The 20,195-nt window shown below is 36.0% G+C and overlaps 1 protein-coding gene across 7 annotated transcripts in view; it reads left to right on the top strand.

Annotated features, from left to right (window-relative positions):
• Positions 1 to 290: 290 nt before the first annotated feature.
• The window catches only part of LOC110114280 (protein RFT1 homolog), a 31,851-nt gene continuing 11,946 nt past the window's right edge, over positions 291 to 20,195 (top strand). Inside the window, exons 1-10 of one of the 7 annotated variants that reach the window (XM_020847112.2) lie at positions 291 to 460; positions 2,125 to 2,203; positions 4,055 to 4,212; positions 4,341 to 4,420; positions 5,535 to 5,629; positions 6,233 to 6,402; positions 7,066 to 7,217; positions 7,811 to 7,929; positions 8,154 to 8,317; positions 8,420 to 8,494. In XM_020847112.2, coding sequence (XP_020702771.1) covers positions 4,128 to 4,212; positions 4,341 to 4,420; positions 5,535 to 5,629; positions 6,233 to 6,402; positions 7,066 to 7,217; positions 7,811 to 7,929; positions 8,154 to 8,317; positions 8,420 to 8,494 — 940 coding nt within the window. In that variant the 5' untranslated portion in view covers positions 291 to 460; positions 2,125 to 2,203; positions 4,055 to 4,127. Of the gene's footprint in view, positions 461 to 2,124; positions 2,204 to 4,036; positions 4,213 to 4,340; positions 4,421 to 5,534; positions 5,630 to 6,232; positions 6,403 to 7,065; positions 7,218 to 7,810; positions 7,930 to 8,153; positions 8,318 to 8,419; positions 8,495 to 20,195 lie in introns of those variants that run through there. The other 6 variants (XM_020847108.2, XM_020847109.2, XM_020847113.2 and 3 more) reach the window with 6 other exon arrangements.

Below are 20,195 nucleotides of genomic sequence, written 5' to 3'. Positions count from 1 at the left end.
CTTTATTCATACTTAATCTAAGCACGACAAAAAAAGTTTAAATAAAATATAACAAAATTTTATTAATACTAATTAATTATTTAATTATTATTTATAATATTTTATAATAAATTTTTTTATTTTAGATCATATTTAATCCTATTAATTATTTTGAAATAACTAAGTATTTAACTAATAATTTTATCAATTATTTAAATATTATTTAATTAATTTCACTTAATTATTAATATTTTAAATTATATTAATTAAATTATTCAACAATTAGAAGCGTCTAGGTTTTACTGTTTACCTTCTATATTTCGTTCGGCTTTGTTCCTTCCCACCTAAAATTTTCCAGAGTTCTTCATCGCTGTTCGACTTTGCTCCTTCGACTACATTACCTTCCTTACCTTCCTATTGGATCGGAAGTTACGACAATTTTTTTATCTGAAGCAACAACGGGAGCTCGCTTGCTGTGAAGGTAACTTTCTCCCTTTCGCGCGCTTCTTCGGCCAAATCCCGTAAATCCGCCGAACCAAAGCATTTCGGAAATCCGGGATTTAGATCGAATCGGCGGAATTTTCCGTCCACGGAGGATTTCGTTTGCCGTGAGATTTGGATTTGCATTTTAGGCCGTTTGGCTGGATTTCGCCCAAATCCGGCCTTAAATCCACCTAAATCCGCATACCAAACAGCAAGTGTTACACAATGTATTTTCGGGATGATACTCTGCCATAATTTTAGATTGCGTTTGATCATGTTAGAATGAACTTCAAGTATTTCTTCTGAATGATAGAAATCACCTCTTCTTTTTAAGAAAAAATATTAAATATTGATTTACATTTCAGATAGTCATATTTGATTATATATATATATATATATATAGGGGCGGAGCCAGGATTTTTTTCAAGTGGGGGCACAAATCATTGAAATAAAAAAACTCTCAACCTTTTTCATCCAGGCTTGGGACCGACATGGGCGGTTTTAAATTTTTTTTTAAATCATTTGATTCATTATAAAAAAGATAAAACATATGTTAAAAAAAAAGCTTACAATTGAGAACAATAAATCTTGAGATTCTTCTTAACTATCATCTATAATTTCTCCCATCGAGTTTTTATTTTTTGAAATCGTCGTACACTCAAGTTGTTTTCAATACTATTAAATATATCATTTTCAATATAAGTATACAATCATTCATCCAAGAGCCCCCCATACGATTGCGTAAACGATTCTTTATAATATTAATTGCAGAAAATGCTTGTTCAACTGTTACTGTAGCAATTGTAAATATCAAAGCAAACTTTATAAGTAAGAACACCAAAGGATAAATGTCATTCTTCCTAGTTTTCACCATTTTTTGAGCAAGTTCTCCAAGTCTTTTTAAACTCATAAATGCATCATTTGATTTCATATCAACAATGAAATTCTCAATTTAATTGTGTATTATAATGAGATCCATTTATAAAAAATCTGATGGATAAAATTTTGTAAACATAGCAATCGTTCTTTATCAAAAACTAAAAATGTTTGACACGAATTCAAACATGCCACACGCATAAGTAATTCTGTATTAATTTCATCAAATCTATTTTTGAGCTCTTGAAGTTGCATATCTATAACAATGTAAAATAATTCGATTTGATAATGATGTCTGTTTGTTATACTTTCAGTACGACGTCTTGATCCTCCTCGCAGCACAAATGTATCAGTTATGCCTGGAATATTTATGTTATTCTTCTCCATTAAACTCACCTCGCATGTTACTTGCTCCATCTAACCTTGACCTCATAGTTGTGCCACATTCAACCCATATTTTGAAAAAAGTGATTCAATAGCTAACTTTGGTGTTAGAGCTGAAGTGTCCCCAACATGAACGATCCCAATAAAACGCTCAATAATACATCCGTGTGTATCAACATAACATAATGCAACAACAACTTGTTCTTTAATTGATACATCACGAGATTCATCAAGTAGAATAACAAATACCTTATTTCTTAGTTCATTGATTATGACATTCGAAATCTCAATTGCTGCAGCTTCTACCATTTTGAGATCTATACAGATAACAAAACAAACAAAATGCTCCATCTTTGCTTGTACTATATTCTAACCAAGTCTTGTGTTCATCGAACCATGCAGGATTAAATCTATGTAATTTATCCCCAAATTTTGTACGTGGGAATTCATGATCACGTGGTTGACATGGTCCTTTCAGCAAGTAATGTCTCCGCACACTATCCCTCTCATTAGAATGAAAATCCATAATTATTTTTCTCAATGCAGGATCGGCAGTGATATTAGCTAAATTTGTTTTTGCAAAAACTGATTGAATTTGAGTGTTTTATTCCTCAGAAAAAAGTTTATGATCATCTCCTTCCAATTTTCTTTTGAAATACTTTTCCATATCTAATTTTAATAACAACTAGTTTAAAAAATTTATACTTACATAAAAAAAATTTAATGCTAGTAAATTGATTAATAACTAAAATATATACCTGTCAATTCTTACAGATTAGTAGAATACTCACAATTTTGTATCCACAGATATCTCTTCAAATTTCAATATCTCCTCAATCTGCAAAGCCATAACAAAGAATCAGCCCACATACAGACAAACTACACAGATTTTAATTGTAATGCCAGCAAGCACAGTGTTCTCAATTTAAGAGTTCACAGGCAGCTTATCATTCTTCATATATGATTATTATTTGATATTACTGATGATTCAGTCATATCTATACTCAAACACAAATCAAAATATTACTATTCCAAACTGGAGCTTAGAAAGGTATAAGAGTGTTCAAAAAGAAAATCCCTTTTGCATGCTTGGGTTTCTGTTGGATCCACCCACACTTGTAATGGCACAAATTGGCTGGAAAGGAAAAATAAAATAAAATAATCAATTGCTGATATGTTTCTTCATCTAGTCTGGTGTATTCAGCTCTCCGCCCAGTTCTCAGGCCAATTTTAGATCTCTATGGATAAAACAGGAGTAGATAAAAGAAAAACATGCATCTGAATAAATAAGTCTAAGCAATAATATACAGGTAGATCTAACTTCCGAAAATAAGGTAAAAATGTCGATACTTTCTAAGGCACTAAATCAAAATGGAGTGAAAGAAATAAAATAGCAACATAAATCAGCTTCCAACCATAAAAAGCCAATAATTTTTGTATCGAAACAGCTAAACTGCTTCAATCACTCAATGGCAAAGAAAAAAAATCTAAAAAGGTCAGCAAATACAAATGACTAGGGAGCAGAAGAAAAAAAATCTAAAAAGGTCAGCAAATACAAATGACTAGGGAGCAGCAGCGGCTTCGAATTTTGTCCAATCTGAGAGAGAGAGAGATGAAGAGAGAGTGACAGATTCTTACCGCCGAGCATGCAGGCCAACGCGATCCGCCTGATCTTTCGCCGTCTGGTCGCAAGAGAGAAATATTTTGAACTTTTTAAGTTTCGCCCTTTTGGTTTCCCTTCGCAGCTAGCGTAATTTTAGAGCCAAAAATCCTAAATTCATAATTAGATAGTAATAAATATATTTAATAAGACATTAAGTAAAAAATCAGTTGGTGCACATGCCCCCAGTGTAAATCTGCCATTGTATATATATATATATATATATATATATATATATATATATATATACACTAAAAAGAAGGGATATTTACATACATGCCACACAATTTATATATATTTACATACCTATATTTTATTTATTTATTTATATAAAGTGTCCTGATCACATCGAAACATATGAATGAATATGTGTATTTCACTTTAGAAAAGTTAATATTCATAATATTTTTTATTGTGATTTGAAGATTTGGGTAAATTGTGGGATTCTTGTTTTTTCTTACTAAATTTTTGTACATTCATGAACACAAGCTACTTATCTATGCTTATTTGAATGCTTGTTTTAGTTATTTATTTATATGTTTGTTCAATTAAAGTCTCATTTTCTAAATTAGACAATCTACTATTTGATAAGCTCATGATTAAATTTATGTTTTCTTTAGTATGAATGCTCTTGGATTTGTTAATTTTCTCCAGTTTAAAGTTCACCTGCAGAAAACGCTGTTGAGTTTGTCGGGTGCTTCAGAGACATTCCACATGCTGTTGGTATATTAGTTACTTATCTGAGATGGCAAGTGAAAAAGATGGATCTTGGGTGGATGGGGGAAGTGCTGCTAACAATAGTTTTGGTCAAACATTCAAATACCTCATGGGTAATTTACCAACTTGTTTTGTATGCCTTCAATCATGTTTTTCTTTTACTTAGTTTTCGTTGATCTTCATTTTTCTGCATGCAAGTACTTTTGTTCACCATCTTTTATTTCCTTATTTGGTTTGGCAGCAACCCAGTTTTTGTCAAGATTAATTCCATTTATCTTCAATACTTGGATTGTGCGGCACCTAACTGAAGCTGACTATGCGGTAATACAATGCTGATTCCTTAATACAAGTTTTCATAATTGTGTGGGTTTGTTATTTTCTTACCAAGATGATAACAAAATCTTCATTAAATGTGTGTGAAAAGAGGGCTAGTATCTTTGATCCCATCAAAAGGTTAATTGTGATTCCAATATTCTAGTGAACATTTCATGTGAGGCATTGCCAGGTTTCATTCATTTTATTCAAATTAAATATTTTTAGTCTAGTAAGTAAGTTATCCCCACTAATGTTGCTAAACACTAAATGGTGCTGAATTGGTTGATAAGCTTATTTTTCTAATAATTCACTATTCCAGTTTTATTGATAAAATAAGAATGCATTCAGCTTCAACCATAACTCAATTTAATAGGATTACCCAAAGCTTCATGTAATTCATCGCTTCAAGCTATTAACCCATTGGAGTGCATTCAACTTGGCATCTACTTCAATTTAATTCTATTTCCATCTCTGCTGCATATACCATTGCATGTAATCAAACTCTACATTCAGATTTACCGACAAATTGACTCATTTTCTGAGAGTTGTCTATGTACTATGAGGGATTGAGAATCATACTGCAACTGATTAATTATGAACTATTGGAATTTCTAGTTTAAGTTTGGCCTCTTGAAATGTTTGTTTCCTACTGTAAAAGAAAAAGTGATTAATTTGTCATATTTACCATACAACTTTGGGTAGGGTTAAACTGAGAGTTGTTGGCTGGCTTTCTAGCTCTTCTTCCGACTTTGGTAACATCCAATAAAGTTTTCTGATTTTCCAATTTCTTCAGCTTGTACAAAAAATCTCCTGATATGAATTATTTTTATAACAAAATATTTACTCATGCTTTATTACTCAATCCTATATTCTTTTGTCATGTTATTCACACTTTAGTGACTCTTGCAGTATTCGATTTCCTGACCTTTTATGCGTTCATGCTTCCAAAATATTCTGTTTTTGCAAACTAATAATTATTTCCTTTCCCTCTCTTTTTTGCATTACTGATTTTTTCATACTTTTGTCAATATCTTGATATTTCACTTGACATCTATTGTTTTAATTAACCTGAATTTGTTTCTCAGGTTTACTTACTTTTTTCTGAATCTTAATTTTGCAGCTTTATGCAGTGAAGTTTCATCTCTTAACTACATGTATCTTGTTTCTAAGTCGGGAGGGGTTTCGCCGTGCTTGTATGCGGATAGATATTCAATGGTGATGCCTTACTGCCAAACCAATTCATGTGTTGGTATAATTGTTCAAACAAAAGCGTGCTGTGATAGACCTGACCTATTAGCTGTTATCGTGACCATAAAGAGTGTTGAACCAGGGCCCATTACATATGAAGCCTCTAGGCCATCAGGAACTTGCCACCAATGCATGTACTTTGATTATTATAATCACTCACACTCAGCAGTGGAGCATTGCATGTGTCTGCTGCAAATACACCTTCACTTGAACACATGCCCCAACAGCTTCCCCAAGCACCTGAAAATGAAATCATTTATACTTTTGATTTCCATTTCATATTTTGGAAAGTTGTCTTTATAATATTTTTGCTTTTGCAACCTTACTCTTGACTTGTTGCACTTTGTTTTTGGGAGAAAACCGGCAAAATAATATTCCTGTCATGCCCCTTACCGTACGGCCAACTTTTCTCAATGTTTGAGCACAGGATAAGTAATTATTTTACACGAAAAGAGCTACTATGACTTTTTTGTGTGTTTATTACCTGTATGAAAAATGCCTGTTGTAGAATATTTCTTTTACTTTAATAGACTGTAAATTGACCAAAACAGTTACTACTCTATCTTGCAGTGATGGGATGATGGATGCAAATGCAGCAAGATTGCTGAAAATAGCTTGGTTGACTATTCCCCTGGGCATCCTCTTTACTTCTGCTCTATGCAGCTTTTTCTTTTGGATTGAGAAGCTTTCTTTCCAGAATGCTATTTCTGATCCAAATGCATTGGCCATACTGATAAATGGTAATTTCATTTTGGACGACAAGGTGCAGTAGTATGCATACTATCAAATGCATGCCTTATCTGCTACAGCATGAAGTTAATTTAAGCTAGCAAGTTTATTTAGATTGTTTGGTTAGGATTATTTCCTGTAGAAATTTACATGAAATTTTTTCCTAGCTTTTGCTCTTTCCATCGTTTTAAGATCGTAAAAAATTAATCCTTAACTGGGAAAAAGATTGTAAGAGCTTTTTGGGAACCTTCAGAAAGTCTCACCAGGGAAAAACTGGGAGCTTCTTTTACCGATGATGCTCCTTATCTTAAATAAAATAAAGACACTCTTAAACATCTCGGACTGTACTTTTTTATGTGTGTGGAGATTCTTTAGGGGTTTCAATCTTCAGTAAGGAAAAATGATTTTTAGTCAAGTTGGTTTGATCAAATTAGGCATTGCTGCTTTTTTTATGCTAAGTACTTTCAAAATTTTCTTGTTCATTATGTAATCAGCTTCTCTTTGTTATTGTTCATGAAATTATACTGATCTTTAAATGGTGTTGGTTTGCCTTCCATGAAGTTGATTGGAAATGCTTTTGTTCAGTAGTCCTTCATTTGTGTCCTTATCCTCTTTAGTTTTGACAATACTTCTACCTGCATTCTAATGATTACTTAGTTTTAACGAACTCTCAGGATTTGCTTGTATATTGGAGTTATTGGGAGAACCATTGTATATACTTTCACAGAATCTGCTTCTTCTAAAATTAAGGTTGATGGTTGAAACTGTTGCAACTATTGCTCGTTGCATGATGACCTGCACTCTAATGTTCCGAAGCACAGGGATGGTAACCATCTAAATTCTTGAATTTCTTTTAAGCAGCAAGCTTGGATGCTTATCATAAAGTGAAATTTTAGTGGATGCATCCAAAGATTAAAGCTTTCTCCACTATGCTTTATTTTATCATTCTAATTTTTGAAAATGAATTATTGAAAGTCTTACTTCACCTAATCGTTCACTTGAAGCCATGTTTCCCCCCTTACAAACTAAAATGAGTAAAGGTCTGCATAGACTTAAAAAATGGACAGTTTATAAAGTTCAACATTTTTTTGTTGATTGCACTTATGTTATATAGGGTGGTTGACTTTTAGCAGGCTTTTAGTGTGATGGTTATGTACTGATTGTTCATTTTCCTGAAGAATCGTGTTAAATTTTTTATCTTACCAAGAAGATTGTTATATACATGACGGTGCAGTTTTCTTGTCTTGTATCTTTTTTTAATAAGATGATTCCTAGTCTTTTTCTTAGGAAACATTTTTGGCACAGAATGCTAAAGCAATCCTGATTCTGATTTGGCCATGGAAGATCCTCATGGTTCAACTAATGTCTACGGACAGCTCATAATTATGTTTATTAGTGATATTTGTCATTTTTCTTCAGGAAATGGCGATCATATTTGCTGTATCCCAGGTTTCATATGGTGCTTGCCTAGCTTTAGGATATTGGATTTATTTCCTTTCCTTTGGGATCATAAGCAGCAGTTTTCTCTTCCCTTTTAGGTAATGAGAAAAAAAGAATCTCTTCCCTTTTAGGTAACTAATTGCTGATATTTTCTCGCATTATATTCATTTGTAAGCTTTTTACGTGCATATAGTCTGCTTATTTAATATCCATATTTATTACTTGAACACAATCGCTAAAATTAAAAATAAACATAAACAAGCATAGTACCACATTGCAGGCATAAATTGTAATTTTCCGGCTCACATGCTCATCTTTTCAGGTTATGGAACAACCTCGAATATGATAAACAGTTACGTTACATGTGCCTTTTACTTACTGGTCAGGCATCATGGAAATTGTTACTTCAGGAAGGAGAAAAGATGGTTCTTCTTTGGTTTGATTCATCTTACAATCAAGCTATCTATGGCCTAGTGGACAAATTAGGTATGTATCATTAGTGCTTTTTTCCATCCTTGTGAGATTTTCTATATTTTTGTTGAAAATTTTGTTTGTTGATGAGATGGTTTTCTTGTTTTGCTATCTCAGGAGGTTTGGTTGCGAGATTGGTTTTTAGTCCATTTGAAGAAAGCTCATACACTACATTTGCAAAGGTGGCATCAGGTTGGATTTTTCCTGTGTCTATTTGTTAAATTCAGAGAATTGGAGAGGGAAAGGCTTTAATTTTATTTTACAAAACTATCCTTATTTATAGATCTTTAGAAGATGTCTTAATAAAGAAACAAATAAATACGAAATCATGCATAATTGCCCTAATATAATCCTTCCTAAATCAGCCACACGAATATGGAAGGAGATCAGTGTGATCCAGGTGCGCCTCCCACGGATCCCCATCAAGGGCCAAGGGAGGTTAGGATTTTAACACTCCCCCTCAAGTTGGGGTATACAGATTTGTCATTCCTAGCTTGATAATTAGTCCTAGAAAAGTAGAGTTATAAAGTCCCTTGGTGCACCATAGAGTCCTCCATTTGGTCAAAACTTTGAGAGAAATTAGTTTTAGATATTGCAGTTGAAAAGGGTAGCAATGAAGGCTATATTAAGCAGGACAACAATGAAGGTTGCATTGGTTATAGATAAGATAACAATCATAAGGGAAGTCGTCAATGAAGGCACAACACTAAAAAAAAAAATCATTTTTAAGGGTTGCGTCAAGTTTCAAGGATAACAGTAGAAAAATACGTCTCAAGCGGCTCAGAACATGGCACACAAACTCCTCCCATCCGATCATGCTAGCCTTCATCCCAATGCAAATTAGTTATTCGACTCCACCCGAACACTCCTGTTTGATCAACCCCGTACAGGCGCACGCAAGACCTCTGATCCCTATGGTTTGATCGCAAGGAGTGCATGCCTTGCACAGTTTCTTATCTCGGCCCTTGACCCTCACGAGAGGGAACTCTCAGCTCTTTCCATACGCACGCAAGAGGAGGTAATGCGCTTAACTTCTCTCGCCGGTCTTGGATGCACGAAGGAAATAGAAGGATCAATATTCCTTAGAATTCCGACAATGAAGGCCGGTGGAAGGACCAATATTTCTCAAAATTCCGACAATGAAGGCGGGTGGTGGGAATTTATATTCCTCAGAATTCTAGCAATGAAGATTGGTGGTGGGATCTTGGATTCCTCAGAATTTTGGTAATGAAGATTGGTGGTGGGAACTTGTATTCTTCAGAATTCCGACAATAAAAGCCGGTGGTGGGAACCTGTATTCCTTAGAATTTCGCCAATGAAGGCTGGTGGTGGAAACCTGTATTCCTCAATATTTCAGCAAGGACGTTCATCTCTCTCGGTTGAACGCATAGACTGTGGGATTCTCGCTTGACTCCTCCAGACGAGACGCACTAGACGTTCGTCTCTCGATTGAACGAAGGGACAGCGGGATGAAGCACTCTCACCCTCTTAGTTGGACATCTACATGAACGAACAAGCCGGAATACACTCCCTTTCGTTTCTAAAGATAAGGTCGGGCCTTCTACAATAAAAAAAAAAACTTGGATTTCCAGCCAAGGCAGAAGACTCTAATACCATGTTAAATTCAGAGAATTGGAGAGGGAAAGACTTTAATTTTATTATACAAAACTATCCCTATTTGTAGATCTATACAAGATATCTTAATAAAGAAACAGATAAATACGAAATCATGCATTATTTCCCTAATATAATCCTTCCTAATTAAGCCACCCGAACATGGAAGGAGATCGGCGTGATCCTGGTGAGCCTCCCACGGATCCCCATCGTAGCCGTGGGATCAAGAGCCAAGGGACTGTTGGAATTTTAACACTATTAATTTATTAAATGAATTTGATAATTGATATCTATGGCTTCTATTTTCCTGCACATGAAAAATGATGTGATGACATTCTTATGAAAATGGTTCCCTGCTACAATGCTAAAAATCAATCTTTTGCATGCGGATGTATTTCGAGTTTTTTTCTTGATGATGTGTGTTAGAAAAAGAGATGTACAACGTGGTGAAATGCTTGCTTGATCAACTTGGCCAAAACTTGGCTCTATACATGTAGAATTACAAAGGTGAAAATACAAAATAAATTAACCCATCCCAGTTAGCAGGAAAACTAAAATATTTCAGTTGAGTTAATTGAAAAACTACTTAATATAATTAATAGAATCCGCAGGATTTAGCTCCCACATAGCCCCACACCTTGCCATTCATTCCAACCCAAACCATAGTTTGCCATGTGGCAGAAAAGGCTGGAATTTGCCATCTAGGGAAGCACTACTAGTTAGTATTACCCTGGGAGAAAGATCCGCCTACAGGTCTGATGCAAGCAAAAATTAGGAAAAGCTCCTAATTTTTGCAAGCAAAAGAAACTCTTCCTAGGATAATAATAAATTATAGGAAATACTAAAAAATACGACAAATTACATACTAAAATTCAACTTTCCTATTATAAAAGACTTGCAAACTTTGACATAAAAACAAACACCTAAACTTGTTTTTCTTGGATTGAGACGAAAGATACAGATAGAGTCGAACTTGCGGAGAGAAGAAAGAGGTTAGTGTTGGAGAATTTTTGCATCCTCAAACGGATTGCATATTTTGTCATCGACTACGACATAAGAACATAATATATCACCCCGAAGGGTAAAAATATCATTTCCTTATGGACTCAATAATAAAATTTACAATTATAACAGAGATTCCCCCACTCGATGTTTGGTCGAATGGGGTTTATTTATTTCTGGGTACAGACATCCCATAGGGGCAAGCCCCTATGGTTAATTACATCCCAAACTTTGGTTTAGGAAAACTTTTGATTAAACTAGTGGTTTTGCTTTATTTTGAAGTCATTTAAATGTTGGCTAAAATTGATTTTTTGTTGTTTTAAAATCCATGAAAGTTTTAGCAAAAGGATTTGGCCTTTAGGAATTTCAAGGAGAAGTTGATCAACTAAGGATTAGATTTTGGGAATGAAAGCCAAAGGAGATGAAGTAGGGGCACTTGATTCTGAGAGGAAACTCAGAGGTGCCCAAACTATCCTACATTAGGCTTTACATTAACAACCTAATTTGGAGGAATTGGCCGAATGATGAGAGCTTAAGGATAGATTTGGAATCAACCCATGCCCTGACCCTAAGACTAAGTTGCAGGACTACCGATTAGCTAGTGCCTCGAACCTAGATCTAACGAGGTGCAAAGAGGGACTTACAACTCACCACTCCGAAGAGGCAATAACCCGTCCGACTCTCGGATTATTGTCCCGCTGGAAGGGACTACCAGCTAAACTCCCCCAAATCGCTTTTAAAATCAATGTTTATATGCGGTCTTAATGCAAATGATAGAGTGGTAGGGTTATTTATATTTAGAAGATAGGGCTTATAGCTTTGGCTTTTGAGCCAAGATGCCTAGCCATATTATATGGTATGCAATGCTGACACACGAAAAGATAATGATTTTTTTTGTTATCTAATCCTTATGTGAAGGCAATTCTATATGTGCACATTTTTTTGCTATGCATGTTGTATTTTCGTTTTGAAAACTTGGCACTCACTTGAAGGGATGCCACTGCATTGTTTTTACCTTGATAAGACCATGAGGCCAAATTTGATTTTATATTTTAGATGCTACATGTTAAAGGGTAGAAAACTTAATTTATCCTAAAGAGACCTACGTTGATCAAATCCAGCCACACCACAAAAACAAGAGAAGAAACCTTAGGAAAAACATGCTTTTCTAATGCGCACCCAGTAAACACTTCAACACATGCTTATATATAAATTAAGACAGAAATGTAAATAATGTCCAAGTTATTACAAACATGTTTGGCAGCTGAGTTGCCTACCATTATACAACCCAGTCAAATTTACAGACTCTAATTGTGGGGGTCTTCAAGCTTCAACCTTCTGAGGGATACTTTCTCTCTTGATCCTTCTTGCTTGCTAATCCAAACCCCACAAGTTTCACACCCTAGATCTAATCAAATACATGGTGTAAAAAGAAAAAGACTCAAATCTGCAGAACAGAGTCAGGCGGCAGTTTATATAACAGAAATATGATCATCCCAAAATTGGCCTAACACTTAGAGTGCTAAGTGCTAGGCCCCCTGCTTCTACCATATTGGCCACATCTTTGGGGGGTTTTAAGTAGTACCTGTCATGCAAGCAGTTTATTATTATTTATGAGCGCCCCCCCTTTTAGATATGGCCACCTGCACAAAAAAAATATTTATATCTTTCTACACTAACCACTTAAGGGCAAGTGTCCACAACGCAGACAATCCAAAAGTCAATCACTTCACAACATCAATCACATGCGCACACAAAGAAAAATCATAATCCTAGCATGCCTAAGGGGTTGTGCAACTAAGTGTATGAGGCTTGTGTGGTATGTCACACTAAGGATCCTCCTAGAGTTTGGGTCTAAGGAAGAAACGTCCAACATATAGCTTTTTGAGCTTAATGTTGGAGGAATTCTTTTCCTAACTTTTGGAGTTAGGAGAAGAATGAATTCTTTTAGCTTTGAGGCTAAAGAAAGGAAAGAAAGAGAATCCAACACATAGCTTTTGGGCTAAGTGTTGGAAGAATTCTCCTTAGCTTGATATGTGATTATTTGTTGAATTTGGTTCAACAAACAAAAGATTTTGTGTTGAATTACTTGTTGGTTTTGATTCAACAAATAAATGACTTTCATGTGTCTAATTCACTCAACATGGGTTGAATGAATGAAATTTTCATACAACTCTTGAGTTGTAGAAAGAAAAGGAATTTCTCTACAAATTTGGTTTGTAGAGAATAAAGGGAGAAATGCAACTTGGAGATTGCAAAGTGGAAGATCTTCCTTGAACATTTGGCGTTCAAAGAAGGGGATTCATCCTTCCAATTTGAGTTTGGGAGCATGAAGACAGATTTAAATACTCTCCTACAATCTTGATTTGTAGGAAAGAGGGAGGGAGATGCAACTTATGGGTTGCGAGTCCAAGAACGTTTATTTGAACATTTGGTGTCCAAAGAGATGTGTACATCCTCTTAGTTTTAGATTTTAGGAGAATGTAAGGGTTTTCCTACAATTTCTTGGGTTGTAGAGAAGAGAAACGACAAACAAATTTTGGATTTGCATGTTGAGGAGATTCCTTGGACATTGGGCGTTCAAGGAGGAGCATTCATTTGCTTAATTAATGGCTAAGCGAATGAAGAAGATTAGGATTTGAATCCTATGTCCAAAGGATTATTCATTAGTTTGTGCTCCAACAAATAGATTATTTTGAAAAGCTTCCTACAACTTTGAGGTTGAAGGAAGAAGATGTAACTTAGAAAGTTATAAAATTCATAGAAAATCTTTGAATATTTGATATTCAAAGAGGGGTGATCATTCACTTAAACTTGGGTTAAGTGAATGGAGAGGAAAGGTTAGGTTTTAAATCCTAAGCCTAAGCGGGGTGTTCAATTGTTAGACTTAGTTTCAAATAACATCATGCAATGGTAAGTAGAAGTTTAGGGGAAACTTCAAATTACTATACATGAAGGGGTTTGCTAGCTTTGTGTTGTTAGCAAATGAAGAGGGGACTCAGAATTTACTTCTAAGAGTTAGAGCCATGTAATGATATTGGTTAGAGCTTTTGGAGACTCCAAGTATCATCCATGGGGGAATGTGTGTTTGTGTTATGCTCCAACAAACGAGGTGGGAGGACTTGGGAGTTGGTTCTAAGTTAGAAAGAATTTATGCAATGACATGTTTGAAGCTTGGGGTGCTCCAAATATCATTGCATAAAAGGTGTAATTTGTAGTTTTTGAACTACAAATTAAGAGATTCATCTACCAATATAGGTTAGGCAAATGAGATAGGCTAGATTTAGAATTCTAAGCCTAAAAGGGAATTCTTTCATTGACTTTTGTGTCTCAAAATGAAAGAAAGAGGTAGCTTAGATTTTCGGTTCTAAGCTACAAGACTTTCATATAACGATAGTTTGGAATTTTGAGAGTTCCAAATCATCACATATGAGAGGAGTGCTTGTATGTTAATTTTGTATTATTAACAAACGGAGTGGAGACTTAGGATTTGTTTCCTAAAATTTTGATTCATGGACTAAAATAATTGGGACTTAGAGGACACCCCAACTACTAAGCATGAAGGACATGTACATAAGGAAGGGAACTTCCTACTCTCCTACAAATGTTTTGGATTTGCCTTGCAAGAGGGAAAGCTAAACTTCCTAACTGCGTAGAAGGTTTTCCCAAATCAATTTTATATAGTGATTTGGGGAGCTTGAAGTGTCTCTAAGGAGGAAAAACCTAAAGATCCTATTTTGGCAAGATCTAAGAGGGACCAAGAACAAACGTGTGTGGAACCTAGGCTTTTGGAATCCTAGGTTGAGAACAATGCAATGCAATGAAAAGATGGAGCTCGTGGTGCTGCAAAAAATTACCCAGTGCATGAGGAGAGATAGGCGCAGTGTGTAGAATTTGTATCTCAAGCAAAGAAGTTGAACTAGGATTTTTGGGGTCCTAGGTTAAGATTTGTTCACGCAATGGAAAATTGACACTTTAAGATGCCCCAAAATTCCATACATGAGAAAGGAAAGACTACTAGAGAGCTTCCAACTCAATGAAAAGATTTCCAAATCAATTTTGGCATGATTTGGATAGAAAGATTGGTCCTACAATTTGAATTTGGAAGACAACCTATAATATTATCAAAGCTCTATAAGAAGGTGGTTTCCCCTAAATCGTACCTAATATGATTTGGAAATTTGAGAGCTTGTATTTGGTTATATTATCTTGCAAATTAGGAAAAATGAGCTTAAATAACCCCTTAATATGATGGAGCATTGATCATGGGCCTTTGAGGTCCATGAAATGCTCCAAATCAATCTTACCAACACTTAAGATTAAGTAAGCACATTTATGAAAATTTGCAAGTTAATACATTCACTAATTTTAAGCAAGGAATAAATAACACATGGCTTGAATCATGATTTAGTAGGGAAACATGTATCTTAAAGCCTTTAAGGGATCAAATCACTTTTGGCATGATTTGACCCATTAAAAACATTAAAATGAGTTTCCAAACTTTGGAATATTTGCGTAACAAAAATGATTAGCCATCAACTTTTCTATCACAAACCATACAACGCATCCAAAGGCGAGTTTGATCAAAAACACTTGCTCTAGGATTTTCGTAGTGAATCTTTGGAACTCACACTAGATCCTACAATAAGTCATCACAAATATTTTGGATATGTTGCAAGGCTTATGACAACCCCACAAGCTCCACAAAATTTCTAAATCATATGTCTATTTAGCGCATGACACTAATGTTGTATAGATACATGTACACAATGTGAGATTTGGGAAAAGATGTGAGCTATCCACTATGTTTTAGCTACAACAAGTATCATGCCCTAAGGTTTAAATGTAGGCGAAGGTGCTAAGCTCAATATGATGCATAACATACATTTGAGAGGTGTTGGATAACAACCCGACACCTTTACATGCGTCAAAGTCCTCTTCGGACTCTCACATAAGAGTCAACCAATGGAAATCACCAAATTTCCATAATCTTTGCGAAGTGGACAGCCAACGAATGAGTTTTTGGGGACCAAAAATTGAAGTTTCTAAGGATCTAAGACTTTGGATCGTCAACCACATTGCATTGGCTAGGGAGCCTTAAGGTTTCGCCTAAGTTTCAAAGGTATACTTCTCCCGGTTTGTCCTAGCGCTCCAAATTTCTGTCCAAGGCCCGCTCCGAGCTCCAAAGTCGCTCCAAGCTTCAATCCAAGCTCCAAAGTCGCTGTTCTAGGTGTTCCGGTCGTCGTCGCCGCTGTCCGGGACGCTTCGAAGGCTCCAAACTGCTGTTTGGAGGGTTTTGAAGCTTTTTTTTGCTGTTTGGAAGCTTCAAACAGCTCCCAACTTGTCTCGAAGTCGCCGGAGTTGAAGGAGAAGGGAAGAAAAAGCCACTAACTTCATTGATCTTTGAGAAAGGAAGTGAAAGGCTGCCTTAACCTTCTTTGGAATGAGAAAGGGTCTCAAAACCCTAAGCTTCTCTTCTCCCTTCCACTAGGAAAGCCACAAGCAAGGGTTTTGGCTCGCTGGAAGAAGGGCGGCGAGACACGGCGGAGACGCACGCGGGAGTCCTCGGTTTCGTCGGGTTGAGTCGCGCACGGGGAGGGATTTTTCGCCTCTCCTCACTCGCTCTCTCTGTCGTTCTCTCTGGGTCGGGACGGGGACGAACGAAAAGCCACGAAGGAGTCGAATCCCGTCTCCTCTATCTCTCCCGCTCCTTCTACACGCGAAAAGATCTCACTCGAGTGGATCTTCTGCTGTAGCCGCTGAAACCAGGCGATTTGATGGAAAACAGAGCGGGATTTCAGAGGAAATCTAAGCCGTTTGATTCAAATCTTGATTTGAGATTTGAATTGAGCTAAGACTTGATGAATTGGGCTAAAATTGGGTTCGCATTGGACCAATTTGAATCGATTAGAGTCGATTTGGACCGAAATGGGTCAGATCGAGCCAATTTTACGAAATTGGGCTCGGATCGAGGCTGAAAAGTGCCGAATTGCGTCGAATTGAACTCGCCGACACTCGATGGGGTTTGATTTAAATTGATTTGATTTAAATTAAATTAAATTGGGTTTAATTTAATTAAATTGAGGCTCAATTCGGATCAATTTTGCCTCGACGATGATCGATTCAGTTGATCGAGCGCGATCTAGCCTAGTCGGGCTCGATCGGGGTCGAGTCGATGCGAAAATATTCGTCAACAGTTAGAAGATGAGACAAAAGAAGAGGCATAGCTCGCAAGCTATCCTAGAAGAAGGAGAAGGTGATACATAGCTCGCAAACTATCAAAGAAAACCCTCAGGTTTCTTCCAAAAAGTTCAACACCAAAATCCTTTTTTAATTAAAAAACATCTCCTATTTATAGAGGAAAATAGGGCAGCCAAACAGCCACCATAAACACTAATTAACTCATTAAATTATGGGAACTAGAAGGCCAAAAGTTCAGTCCAGAAACAACACCCAAACAACCATAAATGGGGCATGCATTCATTCCAAAATAGCTCCCAAACAGCCACACAAAAACCAGGAAAAACAACTACGGGACAAGCAGCTAGGGGAGGAACTGAAGGGGCAGCACAGGGACTCGAAACAGCAGCCAGGGGAGAAACCGAAGGGGCACAAAAGGTACTGGAAACAGCACCCAGCAAGGGAGAAGGAACCAGCCACGGGAAACAGCACCAGGAAGAAACCGAGGGGACACAAAGAAGGGGAAAAGGCAAGGATCCAACTCCACTTAATGAGCTAACAAGAAGAATACCTTTTCATATTAATGAGCTAACATTAGTTCAAGCATTTATGAGCTAGAACCAAGAAGCTCCCAATCCAAACCCAAGTAGCCAAGGCTTAACCCGAGAGGCAACCCGTAGCCAAAGACCAAAAGATCCCAAGTAGTTAGCACACCCAAGCTTGCCAAGCTTAAGAGACAATGGAAATGTTTTGACGTCCTCCCCCCCCCCCCCCCCCCCCAACTTCCTACATCAAGGTATTCATTTAATAAAACGAGAAGCTGAACCAAATGAATCTTGAGGTTTTATTTGGTAATGTTCTTTTGAGTTGTGTTGTGCTGTATTGTTTTATATTGAGTTGCAATTTTTGCTATGTTGAGCTCGGTCTCTTTGCACCTTTTTTATTAATGGGGAGATTTTTAAGGATATTTGGTTTCTTGGTAAAGTTTTAGAAGACATTGTCATATTGGATTTTAAATAAGATATTGCTTAGATATTTTGCCTTTATTTTGGGAGAACTTTATGATTTGAGGTCTGGTTTTTCATAGACGCAAGTTCTTATGGTTAATTATCCATTCTAATAATGAGAGGGAACTTTTAATTAAGGTTAGTCGTAAGGTAAGCACTAAATATACAATGTATAATAGTAGCAACTTCGGGATTTGGATTTTGAAAATTTAAAATTTCTAGGATTTGAAATTTATCCCCATATGCTTAAAATGAGTGACGGGGGAATGATGATGGGCCTAATGAAGATACTATAGTTCTATCATCCTTGGTTGTCGTCCCAGCGAAGGTATTCGACCCAACCTGACTGAAAAATCCTTGTTGTCTGCCATGAGTTGCTTTATCTAAGAGAACCTTATAGACTTTGGGTGAATGTTTATCTAAGAGGACATATTTGAGTCGAGCTTAGCTAACAAAGGGCTTTATGCACTATCAAGTATACCCTATAATTCATTATTAAAAGTTTTACAGCCATTTGGGAATATGTGGGCTCTAGTTGTGAGCATAATTTAGTAGTGTTATTTGGTAGTAAAATCACCCGGTCATAACTGTTTACCTGTGCTGCTATTTGGTGGCAAAACACTAGTTAGAGAAAACGTGTCACATCTTTATTAGCGAGAGATTGTTTGAGAATGAATCTTAACAATATGCTTGACCGTACATTCACTCTTTGTAAGGTAGAGTTATTCTCATATTTATCATCACCAACAAACTGATGCGGAAAGCATATATACTTTCACTTTAAGTTTTTAGGTCTTTAATTTCACTTTTGATATTTGAGCTTTAGTGGATTTTGAATTTCCAACTTTCATCATGATTTTAGCCCCGCATGGGTGATTTTGAAATTCTAGGGCATTTTTTTGAAAGTTAGGTAGACCCGTCCGGTTGATATTCACTTTCAACAGGCCATTCTCAGGGTTTTAAATAACTTGTATGCTTATCTTTTGAACCGTGTCAACTCTATTGATTTGCTAGCAGAGGATTGGGTTCAATCTGCGTGTACGTGGCATTTTGATGATGCCCCCTCTGATTTATTCACTTTTAACACGGCCATAATCGATGTGACATTAAAGTCACTTTTAAAATGTTGGTATTTTTATTACGGTTTCAATGTATTTTAAAATGTAGGATATCCTCTCGTTGAGATTCAGTTTTAACAAAGCGATAATCAGAGATTTGTAAGCAGTTTGATTTTATAGTTTGAACATTGTCAACTATGTTTGCCTACTAATGGAGGATCAGATTCAACTGGTGATATAACGTGTTATACGGACGTTTAATGCCTAGTGTTTGTATTTTATGATGAAGTTTATTCAGAATGACTTTGAAGCCTAATGTGAACTTTGAAATAAGTGTCTCGTTTAATTTTACGGTTGTATGTTCATTCATTGATCCAAGTTGTCTTGACTTCGACCTTTTCAAGAGGATTGGGCTTAGGATTTAACTCGTTCAACATTCTCGAACCTAATTCTTAGAATATTATTACATTGATTGGAGCACATACATGTACCCTTTTTAATACATGCATTTGTGCATTTTTAATGCATTTTGCATATTGCATTTATGCATTTTTCAGTGCATTTGCATGTTGTATATTTGCATATTGTATACGCGCATCTTTAATATATATGCATAGTGCACTTGCATATTGCATTTGTGTATTTTCAATGCATTTTCATTTCAGTATATTTTTATATTACATATGCACATCTTCAGTCTATACGCATATTGCACTTGCACATTCTCAGTGCACTGGCATATTGCATTTGCCCATTTCAGCATGTGTATTTTAGTATATTCTAACATATATGCATGATGCACTTGCATATATTGATATATCTGCATATTCTACTTTCTTATATATGCCTGTTCCAACAAACACTGTCGTTGTTAGGTCCCAAAGTCCTAGATGAGAACAATGGAAGGTTGCATTAGGTAGTCGATAGCTAACGTAAAACTTGTCGAATAATCATGACATGAATCCTTTAATACATTATGTTAATGCTAGTCCGTTAACGGGAAGTGACACGCTAATGAACTAAATACATTAT

Source organism: Dendrobium catenatum, unplaced genomic scaffold (genome assembly GCF_001605985.2).
Source record: "Dendrobium catenatum unplaced genomic scaffold, ASM160598v2 fragScaff_scaffold_1143, whole genome shotgun sequence".
Lineage (NCBI taxonomy): Eukaryota > Viridiplantae > Streptophyta > Magnoliopsida > Asparagales > Orchidaceae > Dendrobium > Dendrobium catenatum.
Note: the sequence above shows the minus strand (reverse complement) of the source record. Positions and strands in the feature narration are given on the sequence as shown.